Source organism: Pogona vitticeps, chromosome 1 (assembly GCF_051106095.1).
Source record: "Pogona vitticeps strain Pit_001003342236 chromosome 1, PviZW2.1, whole genome shotgun sequence".
NCBI classification, from domain to species: Eukaryota; Metazoa; Chordata; class Lepidosauria; order Squamata; family Agamidae; genus Pogona; species Pogona vitticeps.
In genome coordinates, this window is record NC_135783.1 from 195,776,134 (window position 1) to 195,791,254 (window position 15,121).

Here is a 15,121-nt window from a genome sequence, read left to right on the forward strand (position 1 = left end):
GTCATCGGTCACTGAGAGACAAGCAAGGCTTCGGTTTAATGCTTGCCTTCCTTCATGATACACTTTTCTCTCTTCACCTGTTTGGCAGATGATGTTTTTATTATTGGAACTCAACGGCTAGATGATGGTGATGGCAGTTATTTATTCCGTTTATGTCCTGCCCTTTGTCAGGATAGCTCAAATTATTATTGAAACACGGTTAAAAACAGAAGTTATTTTAAATCACAAATCTAAAACAACAAACCTATGGAACCTCATCTGTAAATCCCATTTTAAAAAGCACATTAAAAATTACAAAAACCTAAAACCGCACATTCCCAATGTCTGCAACCAGCCAGATTTGCAAAGATGGGCAAGGCTATATTTTGGAATGATAACTCTGGGAATACAGTTCCCGTGTCCCCCCAAAAGTGACACTTTCCACCGCTGTCTAGCTGCAGAACCAAAACTCCAGAGTTGGATTCCTCTCTTGGGAGTGCAGCCAGCTTGTGTAGCGTTGGGCAAGTGACACAGGCCCTTGGTTTCCCCCCAAACTAAACCATTTTGGAGTGCTAGAAAACTCTGGGGAGGGCTGCCACTGACTTGATGGCACGCAATTAGTCATTTGGGCGCGGGGTGGGGTGGCGCTGATGCATCCCTCCCTCGCTCTATTCTGAGGCACACAGGCACCCGCCGCACATACTGTACACTGACACACACACACACACACACACACAGAGAGAGAGAGAGAGAGAGAGAGACGTGAACCAGGACGAGGAGGCTGTGGTGTCCCTAAAAAGCTGGAGGATGTGCCTTCAGGAACAACTCGGCTAACAGGCCCTGGGAAGTGGGCGGCTCGGTTCCCGACCCACCGGCGGATCCCCCTCCAGGCTTGCCCGCCCTTTAAAGTGTGGTGTCCCGGGGCGGCGAAGCCAAGCCCCCGTTGCCCGTGTCTCCCCTTCTCCACCCCCTCTCCGGCCACAGCCCTGCTCCGCTTTCCCATCCAGGAACCTTGGCCGGGCTTGAAGGCAACCCCCGAGGCGCTCGGCTCCTGCACGGGGCAGGTCGGGCTCCGCGGAGAGACCACGAAGACCGAGGGGGGGGGAGAGTGAGGGGAGACCCCTTCCTGGGCTGGAAGGAGCGCAGGTGGCGCCCCCCCCCCGCGCGCTCCCTCCGTTTCTGCGCCTTGGGGCGGGAGGGGGGAGCGGTCGTCTGAACGGGGTTCGGGTGCCGCCCCCGGTCCCTTCCTGTCTCTCGCCTTGCCCTGCCAAGGCGATCAATGGGAAACCAGAGAATGGGCGCGGGGGGGGGGGCGCCAGAGGAGGAGCGGGAGAAAAGGAAGGATCTGCTCCCCGTTTCCCCGCGTAGGCGACGCGCTTCTGGCTCCGCGCCTCTTCCTTCGGCCACGGGCGGACGCGGCTCCCCAGCGATGTTTCTGGGAAGGTTGGGGGAGGGGGAACGGGAGTTGGACAAGGGAGGTCTCAGGTCTGGGGCCGAAGGTTTTGGACCGAGAGGGGCCGCCGCCGCCCGCCCGCAGTTCTGCCATCGAGCCCCGAGGGTTTCCATCTCTCGCGGCCCCTTTTTCGCCGGGATTTTCCCCCCGGTTTTCAGAGGAAACCCAACAAGGCGGCTCCTGCGCTTTGGGAGCAGGAATGATGCGAGGAGGATCCCCCACCCCGAGATCTAGTCGTCCTTTTGTTTTGCAGCAAAGGACCGGGGGGGGGGAAGAGAAGGGGCCCACATAACCCCTCCGACATCCCCCCACCCTGATCCGTGGGGGCAATGCGAAGCCCGCGCCTTCACCCTCCGGCCGCTTTAGGGTCTCCCCCGACACCCCCGCCCGCCCGCCCTCCCGCTCCCCCTCAGCTCGGCGTCCCGAGGCGGCTGGCAAAGCTTGGCCCCCGGTGGGAGCCTTAGGCTCCCCCCCTCCCCGCTCCGTTCTCGCTCTCTCTCCAGAGCCGTGAGGCGTAAGAGACGGAGAGGGGAGGGGGGGCTACCGCTGCCCCGGGGTCCAAAGAGGGGAAGGGGCTGCGGGTGCGGTGGGGGCTGAAGGAGTCAGCTGGCCCCTTGTCCTGAGAGAAGTTCGCGCCGCTCCAGGTGGGTTGCTACAACCCCCCCTCTCGTTCCCGCCCCCTCGTTCCTCCTCCCCCTCCCTCCCTCCCTCCCTTGCGGCTGAAAGGGGGCGGGGGCGGGGCGGAGGGGGGCGATAAGAGGAGGGCGAGGCGGAGGAGGTGGAGGCGGAGCCGCGGCGGGGGCTCTTCAGCCGGCGAGGTTGGGGGACAGGGGCTGAGGCGCTGCCCGGGGCCGCGGGCGCACCAGCCGAGCCGGTGGCGTCGCTTCCCGCTTGCCTTCGGGGGCTTCTCCCTCCTTGCTCGCCGTCTCTCCCCCACCCCGCGCCAGAGCGAAAGTCGTCTCTCCGCCGGCGCCCAGTCCCTTCCCCGGTGATCCATCGATCATCGGTCGCCTTCCCGGGCGAGCCGCCCCTTTTCTGTCTCCGTCGCCCCGGTGGGATCCCATCAGTCCAGAAGGGGAGGAAGAACTGGGGAGGGAGGGGGAGAAAACTTTCTCCGTTTTTCCTCCTCATCCCGGAGACTCTTTGGCAGGATCCGGCCCGCTTGCCTCCCCCGAGGAGTTCGCGAGAGAGTAGGCAGAGGAAAGGCCGGCCCCGGACCGCCGCCGCTGCCCGCCCTGGCTAGGGAAAGTAGGCGCGGGGTGCCGGGCGCCGCCGCTGCCGCCTCTCGGGCGATGGGGGGGCCTCTGCCGCCGCCGCCGCCGCCTCTGGGTCCTCCCCGTCCCGGGGGCGCGTGGCTGGTGGCGCTGGCGGGGCTGCTGGCGGGCTGGGCGCCCGGGGCGGCGCGCGGGGCGGCTTGCGAGGCGGTGCGGCTGCCGCTGTGCCAGCCGCTGCCCTGGAACATGACGCGGATGCCCAACCACCTGCACCACAGCACGCAGGCCAACGCCATCCTGGCCATGGAGCAGTTCGAGGGCTTGCTGGGCACCCGCTGCAGCGCCGACCTGCTCTTCTTCCTGTGCGCCATGTACGCGCCCATCTGCACGCCCGACTTCCAGCCGGAGCCCATCAAGCCGTGCCGGGCCGTCTGCCAGCGGGCGCGCACCGGCTGCGAGCCCGTCCTCCTCAAGTACGGCCACGCCTGGCCCGAGAGCCTGGCCTGCGGCGAGCTGCCCGTCTACGACCGCGGCGTCTGCATCGCCCCGGAGGCCATCGTCCCCGCCGAGGCAGCCGGTGAGTCCGCCCGCCCCGCTTCCCCGCCCCGCTTCCCTCCGCCCTTTGGGGGCCCCGAAGACCGCCCTTCCCTGTCCTTCCCCTCCCGCGCCGCCATCTCTCCATCTTCCCACCCCGGACTCTCCCGCCTTCCTCCTCCCTCTCCGCCCTCTGAGGCCCCGCGCAACTTCAGCGGCCAGACGTGACTCCCCCCACCCTCGCACCTTCGCCAGGCCTCGCCCTTTCCGCCCCCACCCCACCCCCACCCCACCCCCACCCCAACAAAAGTAGCCGTGAAGAGCTCCCCTGAGGCGGCCTGGGATGCCAGCTTCAGGCAGCAGATGCTGTGGGCGGGCAGCAGAACAGCGATGGGGTGCCCCACATAGCCGGCCTTCAGCTGCGCAGGTGCGGTGCCTTATGCGCATCTATTGCCTTCTCTGTGCAGATGGTGTGCTTTCCTCAGGCAGCAAAAAAAGCAGGGTTGACTGACTGAGGAGATCCTCCTGTTGTCTCCAGGCCTATCGCCTAGCAGTGTTCATCACCTTTCTGGTCCCTGCAGAGCCCCTCACTCCTGTGAACCTTCTCCTTAGTTAGCTCTGCCAATAGCCACATATCTTAGGCCTCTCTTGCTTGATACCAGGAAACCAGAAGACGGGTTCCTCTGAGGTCCTTCACTGAGGTGATCCTGAGCCAAAGCCATGCCCTCTCTGGCCCCAAACCACAGAGAAGCCAAGCCGTCTCTTCCCTCTTGTTCTTCCCTCTTGCGTTTTCACCAAAGGTGGTCAGTCAAGAAACAAGCTGCACCACAAATTTTTCACTTCAGGATAAGCAAGGTAAAGGTAAAGGTTCCCCTTGACAATTTTTGTCCAGTCCTGTTCGACTCTAGGGGGCAGTGCTCATCCCCGTTTCCATAGAGCCAGCGTTTTGTCCGAAGACAATCTTCCATGGTCACATGGCCAGTGCGACGTAGACACGGAACGCTGTTACCTTCCCACCGAGGTGGTCCCTATTTATCTACTTGCATTTGCATGCTTTCGAACCGCTAGGTTGGCGGGAGCTGGGACAAGCGACGGGAGCTCACTCCGTCGCGTGGATTCGATCTTATGACTGCTTGGTCTTCTGGCCCTGCAGCACAGGCTTCTGCGGTTTAGCCCGCAGCGCCACCACATCCCTTAAACGCCACCACGTCCCTAGGATAAGATGACCCCTTTATTGTGGGAAGGAGGAGAACATGGGTCTCGGAAGGCTGTTGGATTGGAGTGCCCATCATTCCTCACCTGTGGCTCTACTTGCCAGGACTGGTGGGAGTTGCTCATCTGGAGGACCTTAGCGATCAGTCACTGAATGATTGCCTGCTTTGAACACAGACCGATGGTGTGCTGAAGTCTCCTATAACCATGCCTAACACCACATTCCACGAGACACAAGTGGGGAAGCTTTGGCTTTCCAGGGTGGGGCTGATGGGCATGGTAGTGCCACATATCCAAGGGACCAAAAGATTCCCCTCCACAATTAATTACTAAAGAAGCAGATTTTTGAGCTGCACTGTATAGGATGGTGTATACTTGGCAAATGTGTAGCAAGAGTATATATGGATGTGTACACAAATATACACATACATTAAGTGGACAGTGTCCTTTCTGTGATGGAAAGCAAACACGTGGTCCTTAAACTAAGGACTACTTGCCTGTCGTGTTCTCCACTGACCATGGTAACCTGGGGCCACTTTGAATTTTACCTCTACCAACATCCATTCTATAGTCACTCTCGTTTCATGATATTTTATGTGACTCACTTGTATTCCTTGCAGCCTCCCACCAAGATCTTGTCACCCGTCCTGTGATACAGTTCTCAGATTCTAACGTAATTTCTGGATACGGCTTCAGGGTCTGAAGTTGAAAAAGTACTCTCGTATTTAAAATATGAAAGCAGCTCCATTCACGTAGAAAACAAGATGCCAAAGGAAAAGGTTTTAGAGTCCACACACTGGTTTTCCTTCTCTGTTAGGTTGTTTTAAAACACCACATGCAGGAACATTAACAAAGGGGACTCTTTGCTTGCTGTTTCAAGTCATTGTGTTCAAGAACGGCAGCCCACTTTCTCCGTCATGCCACTCCCGTATTCTGCCTTCTCCGTTCCTGTCTTGCGCTCTCTCCCAGTCTGCTCTGCAAACGTGGGGTAGATCTGGAAGTTGTGGGTGACTTAAGCTCAGAGATAGCTGGTCGGTGCTTTGTGACTCGAAAGAGAATTGACACCAAAGGTGGCTTTTCCTAACCAATCATTAACCAGGTGTTTCAGAGGTCTGGACTAGACTTTACACGCCAACACATACAAAACTCTTCTTTTGAACCCAGGTGAGAGGGAAGCTGTTTGGTGAGGAGAATGTGCAAGCTGGCTGGAAGAGGGTGAGAAGCAGTGCTTTTTGCCTCACTGCTTCTCTATCTCACATGGCCACCATCAGGATGGCTTTTAAAGAGGAAGAAAGAGTTGTGGGTTATTTGCACAACTTTCCTGTAGCTTGACCCTCTAGGGAGGGATGGGGGGGATAATCCCTGATTCCCCCCCCCCTTTCCCTCCCTGGCCTCTGCCTCCTGCCAGCAGCGTGAAATTCTATCCCGGTGGAGCATATATTGGGGGAGCAGCAGGAATGTAGCTCTGTGGCAAGGGATATTGTGTTTCGGAAGAACCGAGAGGATAAGATCAGAGTATTGAGAAACAGAGAAGCAGAGGGTGCTTCACTGGAGAGAGAAGGGAAGAACTCAAACAGAGGAAGGATTTTAAAAAGTGGTGCATGGGGGGGCAGAGATTTGTCACAGCCAAAGCATTCATTTTTCATATGGGTTTAACATTAGGACAAGGGCTGGATAGGGAAGCTTTTGAGTCATGCAACATGGCTCTCTATTTGTTTGATATTGGGAGAGACTGAAGAAGAAAATCTATTGGGCGCCCAAGTAGAAAATCTCAGCTGTTGACTTGTTTCGCTCTATGTCCAGATACTCTGATCTGGCTTCTGACAGACTAAAAAGACCAATCAAGGACCATTTAAAAGGACCCCCATAGTCACTGTGATTGCGGTCATAAACTTGGAAAGGAAAATGAATGGGTGCGCAGAGCCAGCTGTTGTGGGGTCTGTGGCTTTGGCAGTTCGTTTGGCAATGCTTCTTTAATGTGAGTACTCCCAGAGCAGACAGCTTACAATGGGAGCAAACATTCTGATTTGGCTACGGCTCCTGCCTGCCTGGGCTTCTTTTGCCAAGGAACATCTTGGGCAACCGTTGTGTTGTCTGTAAGACAGTGTGTGAGGGCCAAAGTAGCATCTGGTGGCTTCAATGCCATTGGAATTCATTGAGGTTGAATACTATAATAACATCCATAAGCAATAGTGGATGTCATTGTAGTTTATATCAAAACTGTGCCTCATTTCTACAACTCACTGTGCTGTTGAGTGCTAGTGGAGCTTTCCCATTTTGACCAATGGGACTTGCCTGCTGGAGGAACTGATCATGGGGATCACAAAGCTCACCCGTTATGATTGGCAGGGCTTCCCTTTGCACATGGAGATCATTGGATACTTTTGAATGCAAGTCCCTAAAATGTCAAGCCTCTCATCTGATGTCTCTGCACAAGTGAGCTGAAAGGACAGTGTCATGGTCTCAGAACCCATGCCAGTTTTTGCTGTTCCCCTTACTTATCAAAGCATCAAACTGTGTTTAAATCAATGATAGTATGAGGGGGTGCTGATAAGTATCAAGCCTTTCCCAGAAAACAAATTGAGCTAGGAAGCTATAAATCGCAAGGTGTACTGGCCAGTTTGTCTGTATTCAATGGTGCAAAATTCAACTAGCTATGATTTTAACTTATCTTTCATGTTCTGGTCCAAAGTGAACATGGCGGCACCTTCAGAAAAGTTCAGTGTGGAAGAGCATAGGACCATAATCAAGTTCCTGTTTCTCAAGGGAAAGGTGCAAAGTAGATCCATGATGAAATGTCACAAACTATGGGTGACAGTGGCCCTTCATATGCAACAGTTAAGCGTTGGGCTGTTAATTTTAAAACTGGCCATTTCGGTGTGGATAATGAGAAACCCAGTGGAAGGTCTGTTTCTGCCTCTGTGCCTGCAAATGTGAAAGCCATCCATGACATGATCATGGAGGGCTGCCGAATATCAGCCAAAAGTATTGCTATACTGTATATCTGAGAATATCATGTGAGAGAGTTGGTGCCATTATCCACGACTTGGAAACGAGAAAGCTGGCAGCCAAGTGGATCCCCAAACTTTTGACAGCTGAACAAAAGAGGAAACGTGTGGAGTCATCAGTGGCTGTTTTGGAACATTTTGCAAGAAATTTTGCAGATTTCCTGGGCAAACTGGGAACTGGTGATGAGACATGGATCTATTGTTATGATCCTGAGACAATGGAACAGTCTAGGGAATGGAGGCACAGTGGTTTCCCCAGGCCAAAGAAGTTCCGAGTTCAAAAGTCGGTGCAGAAGCAAACGGCAACAGTTTTTTAGGATAAGAAGGGAGATCTGCTGGTAGACTACCTCCAACAGGGTTCAACCATCAGTGCAAAATATTACTGTACCTTATTGAAGAAGTTGATGCAAAACATCAAGGAAAAACATCGAGGAAAGTGCTCCAAAGGTGTCATCCTATTGCATGGCAACGCCTGGTCACACACTGCAGGTGAAACAATGTCAAAACTGACGTCCTTAGGCTTTCAAGTGATGCCCCATCCACCCTATTCTCCCGATCTGGCTCCTTCTATTATTTGTTCCCCAAACACAAAAAACACCTAAAGGGACAACGATTTGGGGGTGTTCTGGAGGCAACTAATGCCACAAATGAGTGGTTACACCAGCAGTTGGAAGAATTTTATTTGCAGGGACTTAAGAAGCTGCAGGACAGATGTCGCAAGTGCATTGACTTCCTGGGGGAATATGTAGAATATGTGTGGCAGTTACAGCTTCCTAGCTCATTTTTTTCTGAGAAAGGCTCAATACTTATCAGCACCCGTTGTAGTGAGGATGATGAAGAAAATTTCTACTCTTTGGGAAGAAGGAAGCAGCCGAATCGGAAAAAGCACCTTGTCACATATGCATTTCTTGTGAATGCAGAGCTCTAGATTAAGACCGAAATCCCGCAGGTGGACCTAAGGAGAAAAGGTCTCTTGCACCAGTGGGATTACCCTTCAACAGCTGGTGCAGTGGATCTGCTTTAGCTGGGACTGACGGTTTCCTCCCGAGGTTCAAAGGAGTTGGGATGGAGTGTGTGGAAAATGAATGACAAAGACATAGTATCAGTTGATAGCATTTGTATCTGGGCAGATTTTTTTACCTGCCTAAGTGTTCGTTCCATTGAAAGGTACAGTTCATCTGTGATAGCTCTGAAGAAGGGTCAAAACGAGGAAGCTGGCCAGGCTGGCTAGAAGATTCTGGCACTCATAGTCCTATAAAGTAACTATGTTTGATATTTTGCTGTGTTCGTTATTTTTTGTGTCTTTTTTCCCTATGCTGTCATAATAGCCTATAATGAGAGAGGCCTTTCTCCGCTCCTCCTGTTTACATATGCTGGTTGGTTCCATGCTATGTAGTTTGTTCTTGCATAGCTTAATATTGATGTACCCCACCTGTGTTGGAGGCCCTTTAAAGTGTCCGGCTGCTGTCTTTGAGTTGGAACTTTTGTTGCTCCTCTGCCTTTGACTCAGCGGAACAGCCCCGCTTGGTCCCATCTCAACTTCAGGCTCTGCCTTGTATTTTGACATCTGCTCCTCACGGTCCAGCCATTCTCCACCTTAACTCCCTGGGCCTGTCTATAGACAGAGGGCAGACTGTTGTTGCAGCTGTGTTGGGGGTTGATACCTGCTGGGATGGTTTCAGTGCAAGTGGTTTTGAGTGCCCAGATGGGGAGCAAGTTTGTGAATAGTCTCATACTGAAGAGTTTGCGAAACGCCTTCCTCCCTTGTGCGGAGATGCTTTCCAGAGTGCCTTAAGAACAGATCGGTCCTGAAACCAGGCTTGGCAGAGCCTGCAGCCATTTAAAAGCAGTCGCATTCAGGGCGCAAAGAGAAGTCGTTTCTGTCAAATTGCCCCAAAGTTACCTATTACCGAGGACCACAAGTAGCACAATAGCGGCATTGAATGGTTCCAGCGTGGAATCCATGAATACTTTCTTTCATTGAATGGGAACATGATGACATTCTGAATTCTGAGTTTAGAAAAATTTGAACAGACACTCCAACCCCTATGTAACAGCCATCTCTCCCCCGCCTCTCCCCCAGAAATACAAATTCACCTTTTAAAAGCAGAATAGAACAGTTCTATTATCATTAGTTGTTCATTTTAAACATGGGTCTAGAGTTCCAGAGTTGGGAAAGTTCCTTTTGTTCCACGTTTGAAAAGACAGGAGGGGCCGACACATGCCATCGCGTGCTGACATTTTGAGCGGCACGTTCTCTCAGCATCACTGGTGCACTAGGCAGGCAAAATTCACGGAGGAGCAGGGAGTGGAGGCAGATGAGGTTGAGGGGGAGCTGCTCCTGTGGTTTTTGCATGGAGATGCAGGGGAGTAGATAGGTCTTGCCCCAATAGTGCTGTGTTACATACAGCTTATTTTATGATAATAACCACTGTAGAATTAGAGATCTGAGGAGTCAGTGGTGTGGGAGTACATTCTGAAAGGCAGCAGTTCTTCCCGACAGGCCTCTTAGCCATGCCCCCCGGGAAGATGAGCAGTGTTCTGCCTCAGCAGCGAAAGACAGCATCCTCTTTTTCTGGGTACTGGTAATACGTTGTAGATTGGGGTTGGGAATTTGTCCCCACATCTTGTGGATCAGCAGCATTCATCCCTTTGCTCTTGCACATGCCACATATCTCAAGGTAAAACCTTGTCTGGGCCCTTATTTGTAGGAACGGTGTAGCCTCTTTTTGTTTCATGCTCTGTAGTTCAAAGCAGAGCGTGGAAAAATTAATAGGGGGACGGGTTCTCTCTCTCTCTCTCAGTCCCACTGGCCATGCTGGTTCGGTGTTAGCAGAAGTTGCACAGAGCGTCGAGGGCCAGTAAGTCCATCTTCACCAGAACCAAACGTTGCCTTGGTAGCCCCACAGAAGATACGTTTGCATGACAAATCTCCCGAGCCATAGAGAGCCAGTGAATGTGTGTGCCAGGAAAATGAGCCAGAGTGCCCTTTGCTGGTCATTTTTACCTGCCTCCACCATCTGCAGTGTTTAGCTGCAATCAGCTCAATGACATGTATTCATAATGTAGAAAAGGGGTGGGCAGTTTGCCACAACCCCTCAGGTTGTTTTTGCAGCTGTCTTGAGTTCTTCCCTAACCCTTCTTTTCCCAGCAGAAAAAGGTGCATTGCAGCTTCCAGAAGACTGAAGGAGCAGCTATTCACATTTTAAATAGGTCACTGCCCACTCCTCCCCAGCCATTTAATAACACCCTTCCCCCCCCCAAACTGAAGTATATCTCTAGTTGTTTCTGGTTTCATTATTTGTCGGAGGTTGGAGGGCAGTTTTCTGATCTGTGTGGCTCTGACAGGTTCCTGAGGCCAAAAAAAGGGGGTTGGTTGGCCTCTCGGCCCACCAAAGATGCCCAGTCCTACTTCTGCTGTAAAATGTCAAGTTTTTAGATGACAATACAAAAAAGGGTGTTGGCCAGGGCTAGGGTGTTGCCTTAGGGTTGTGTTGTTGTGCATTTGAGTTTTGCACATTAGCGCTCCCCTATCTGCCTATGATGGGAGCAAAATATTCCTCCTATAGCATTATGCTTCCCCCCCACCTCCCCACTTTTGCTGCAGATCTGTTCTTAATTATACACAGTCATGGCATTGGGTCATTAGATTAGACTGGAAGTCTTTAAAATTCACCATTTCCCCCTTTTCTCAATTTCTTTCAGTGTATAGCTTACCTTTCCTCACAGTGCACCTCCTATACATTGCACAGAGTCTTCCAGATGCCTCCATTAGTCTGTATGGCAAAAATAACAGATTCCTGCATTCAAGACTAACACACTTTATTTGGCTTATGCTTTCGTGGATTCCAGGCCACTTCATCACATTTATGAGGCTGGTATATTGAGTGGTTGTTCATGAAAACTTATGCCAAACAAAGTATTTCAGGTGCCACAGGAATCTTGGTTATTATGCAGGATGAGATAGTAGACCAGTGTGTTCGAATTCTGGATGGTACCTCTTCAGGCTGCAAAGAACAGCACAGTGCCAAATAGAGAAAAATGATATTTGCTTATTAAACAAGCATACCTGAGACAGGGGGATTAATAGTCTTCTGCCTGATGTGCTATTTTACTATACACAGAACAGGTTATTCTTGTGTAAATGCAACATTAATTTTTAAGTTCCCCATTTCAAGTGATGCCTTCCAAATTTCCATCATGGCAGCCTGCTAGCTTCTTTGACATAATGGAAATAAGTGTTCTCAGAACGTCTCTTAACTGTCCCGTTGGCCTCAGGACAGATATGATAAATTTATCTCCTCTCCCCAAAAAGGCTTTAAGGAAAATTTATAGCAAATAAAATATGGTGAACTGTTCGTCTCTGGCTGTTTATTTATTTGTAATAGTCTGGGCTAGACAAGAGTAGAACATGGACTACTCTTGTAGCTAATATTCTACTACATCTGTTTACTTTTTTTTAAAAAAATGTGCTTTTAAGCTGAAAAAAATATGTAGAACTGAATAATAGATAAGTATATCTACAGTACTGAGGAATGTTTAGAACAGTCTCAAGAAACTAAAAAACTACAGAACAATTTTAGTAAAATGCTTCTTCACTAGAGATGGGCACAAATCAGAAAAAAATGTGAATATTTTTGATTCATAATTCCTCAAGGACAGATCCTGAAGCTGAGGCTTCAATACTTTGGCCATCTCACGAGAAGAGAAGACTCCCTGGAAAAGACCTTGATGTTGGGAAAGTGTGAAGGCAAGAGGAGAAAGGGACAATAGAGATGGTTGGACAGTGTCACCGAAGCTACCAACATAAATTTGATCAAACTCCAGGAGGCAGTGGAAGACAGGAGGGTCTGGCATGCTCTGGTCCATGGGGTCATGAAGAGTCAGACACGACTTAACAACTAAAGAACAACAAAAAAGTGTTGATCTATTCTAGTTTCAGATTGTGGAAAAGACCTGAGCCCCCAATGGCACTATCCTCCCCTATAATTGCAGGGTGAAATCCCATCCTTAGTCTTTGATGGAAACATCTCCCATACAGATCACTGGGGTTTAATTCCAACTGGGACCAGCTTGTAAAGTTTACAGGAATGCATCACAGACATTCAGTTAGTAATTGTTGCTACAATCTTATAAGTCTGTTCTTATCTCAATACTAAATGCTGTGTTTAAGGCCATCTTTTCACAAGCCAATCACTACATAAGACTTCCCGGTTCATGATTCTTCACTAAAACACACTCAACCAAGGTTTCTGGGCTAGTTTAGTTTGGCATAAAAGTAAAATAATAACAAAATATATAACAATTTGCAGCCCTTCTATGACACACAAAAATCTCCTGCCTAAGGCCCCCTACCTTAGCCTAATGGTAGGGCTGGCCCTGCCCTCCTCCTTCTCTTCCTTGACTCTGTCTCCTCTTTCTTAATGCCTTATGGGGAGTGGTTCTTCCTCAAAGCACAGTGGCCATACATGTTGTGGCAGCACTGGTCATGTCAAGGCCCCTCCTGTTCACACTGACTTAGTTGCTGGATGGAGCCTCCCATGTTGAGTGAAGTATTTGGACCCGATGTCTGTCTGCAGAGAGCCCATTTGCCCAGCAGTGCCTGGCAGGAGCCTCGTGGTGCGGTGGTTAACCTGCAGTATTGCAGCCAAAACTCTGCTCACAGTCAACCTTTGGTACCAACAGATCTGACAGCTGGCTCAAGGTTGACCCATCCTTCCATCCTTCTGAGGATGGTAAAATGCCCAGCTCATTGGGAGGGGGGGCAGGGTGTAGCCTGTGTACTTGTTTTAAAATATGGTAAACTACTCAAAGACTGTTTTAAGTAATATTGGGTGTTGTTGTTCTCTGTGAAGGAAACAGAGAGCCATGCTGACCACTTTCCAGCCAACGCATCTGCTGCCTAAGGTCAATGGCTGGTGAGGCTTTCTGGAGTTGTTGTCTGCCTAATAGTTCCCTCTGAGAGATCCTGAGAGTGAGGCACCAGGTGGGCCACCATTCCAGGTAGCTTCCACTGTTTGGTTTCCTGTTGTGGCATTTGCAGGGGTGGAGTGACGGGAGCTGCCCAGACCTGCTGCCTGAGATGACATTTCTCTCTGAGATGTCATCCAGGTGGGTAGCTGGCTAGTTTGGTTAGGCAACCAGGGGGGCCCTCCTGAGACTATGGAAGTGCAAGCTGCCAGACTCCCCCCAAGAGGCTGCCCGGAACTTGGGGTTCACTTCCCCCACTTCCCTCCCCACTTTTATTTTTCACTTTCTCAGATCTGTTCATTGTGACTAGTATAAGGAGTTCAATCAAATGAACTCCAAAAGAAGTCTGCTGTGGCAGAGGGAAGCTAGTTGGAGTCTACCCTAGGCCAGCACAAACCACAGATACTGTTTTGATCTTAGACCGTGCTGTCTGAAGTCAACTTTTGGCAGAAGCCAACACTACTTTTAGTTGTAAGGGGGATGTGAGGAATGTTGCACAACACAGGAGGTCATCCTTGGGTTCCAGCATCCACACACAAACAACAGCCTAATAAATAATAGGGCAGGTCCTCAGTTGACTCAGCCTCACATATGTGCAGATGGTACTGATGACCAGATGCAGGGTGACCCAGACAACAGCTACTTAAAATACCTTCTAAGAACTTGGTTGATATGGGGAAAACAGGCCTGCACGTTCAAAAGTAGAAATAGTTTCAACTTTCTAAGAGCTTATTGGATGCTAGTGCAATATTGTAGTTAATGGTCCAGTTCTCTGGAAATATTGTGTCTTATTCACAGCCATTTCCCCACCCACCCCTCCTTCTGGGCCTAAAAGGCTCTCAGAGCAGTTTAGATGTAATCAGTCAGAAAGAAATGTAAAAACTTGCAGCCCCAAAAGTTATGACACAAAAGGGGAAAAAAAGAGGAAAGAAAGGAAAATGACAGGTAGTGGTCCGGCAAGGTGGGAGAAAAGGCCCTTCCTTCCTTTGTGCTGGAATGGCGGTGGTAACCGTTGAGAGAAGAACCCGATGGAGCAGGTCTTCCAGAAGGGCCTGGTGGAATGGTGGGCCACCATCTTGTTCTGGTCTCCCTCCTGCAGCCTGCCAGAATCCTCACAACGGGTTCAGCCAAGCAGGTTCCCCGATAAGTGGGAGGTAGGATTGCTGGTTTATGCTTATGCCTGAAGAAGGATAGGGTTAGGGCAGGACAGTAAGAGTATGCATGCATCTGGCCTTCAAAATGGCAGGCCTTAGAAAACATCAAAATCAGGTCTTACACATGAAAAGGCGGCAGCTTCCTTTACTCAGTCAATGTATCTCGTGTTTCTCAGAAAAGAACTGTAAGATACAGTACATAAGCCAACTGATCAGTGATACTTTACTTTTCTAGAGGGAAATTATTGATTGGGGGTAGGGAGGCTGTGAGGTCTTGAAAGGAGAGTAGCCACTTGGATAGAGGTGGTTTTGCAGTCTATAACCGCTTGATAGTACATTGCATAGGAGAACTGGCCACTATCCTGCCGCTAGTGACTGCAGCTGAAATTCTGTGCCTTGAAGCATTTGGACAAATCCTATTTCTGTCATGGACAGCTGATAGACTGCGGATGGACGGGAAGGAGGGGCACTTTTGCTGATTGCAGGCTGAGCCCAGCCAGGGTCATCTATGTTGACATCATGAGTTTCTCTGCAATACAATATTCTTTGTGTTATTTTGTAGGCTACATCCTCTGTCAGCTCATCATATATAATTTT

The 15,121-nt window shown here is 50.5% G+C and overlaps 1 protein-coding gene across 2 annotated transcripts in view; it reads left to right on the plus strand.

The window, feature by feature from the left end:
- The first annotated feature begins 2,602 nt into the window (after positions 1-2,602).
- The window catches only part of FRZB (frizzled related protein), a 33,743-nt gene continuing 21,224 nt past the window's right edge, over positions 2,603-15,121 (plus strand). The window contains exon 1 of one of the 2 annotated variants that reach the window (XM_072981106.2): positions 2,603-3,223. In XM_072981106.2, the coding sequence (XP_072837207.2) occupies positions 2,725-3,223 (499 nt within the window). In that variant the 5' untranslated portion in view covers positions 2,603-2,724. The remainder of the gene's footprint in view (positions 3,224-15,121) is intronic. The other variant, XM_072981100.2, reaches the window with a different exon arrangement.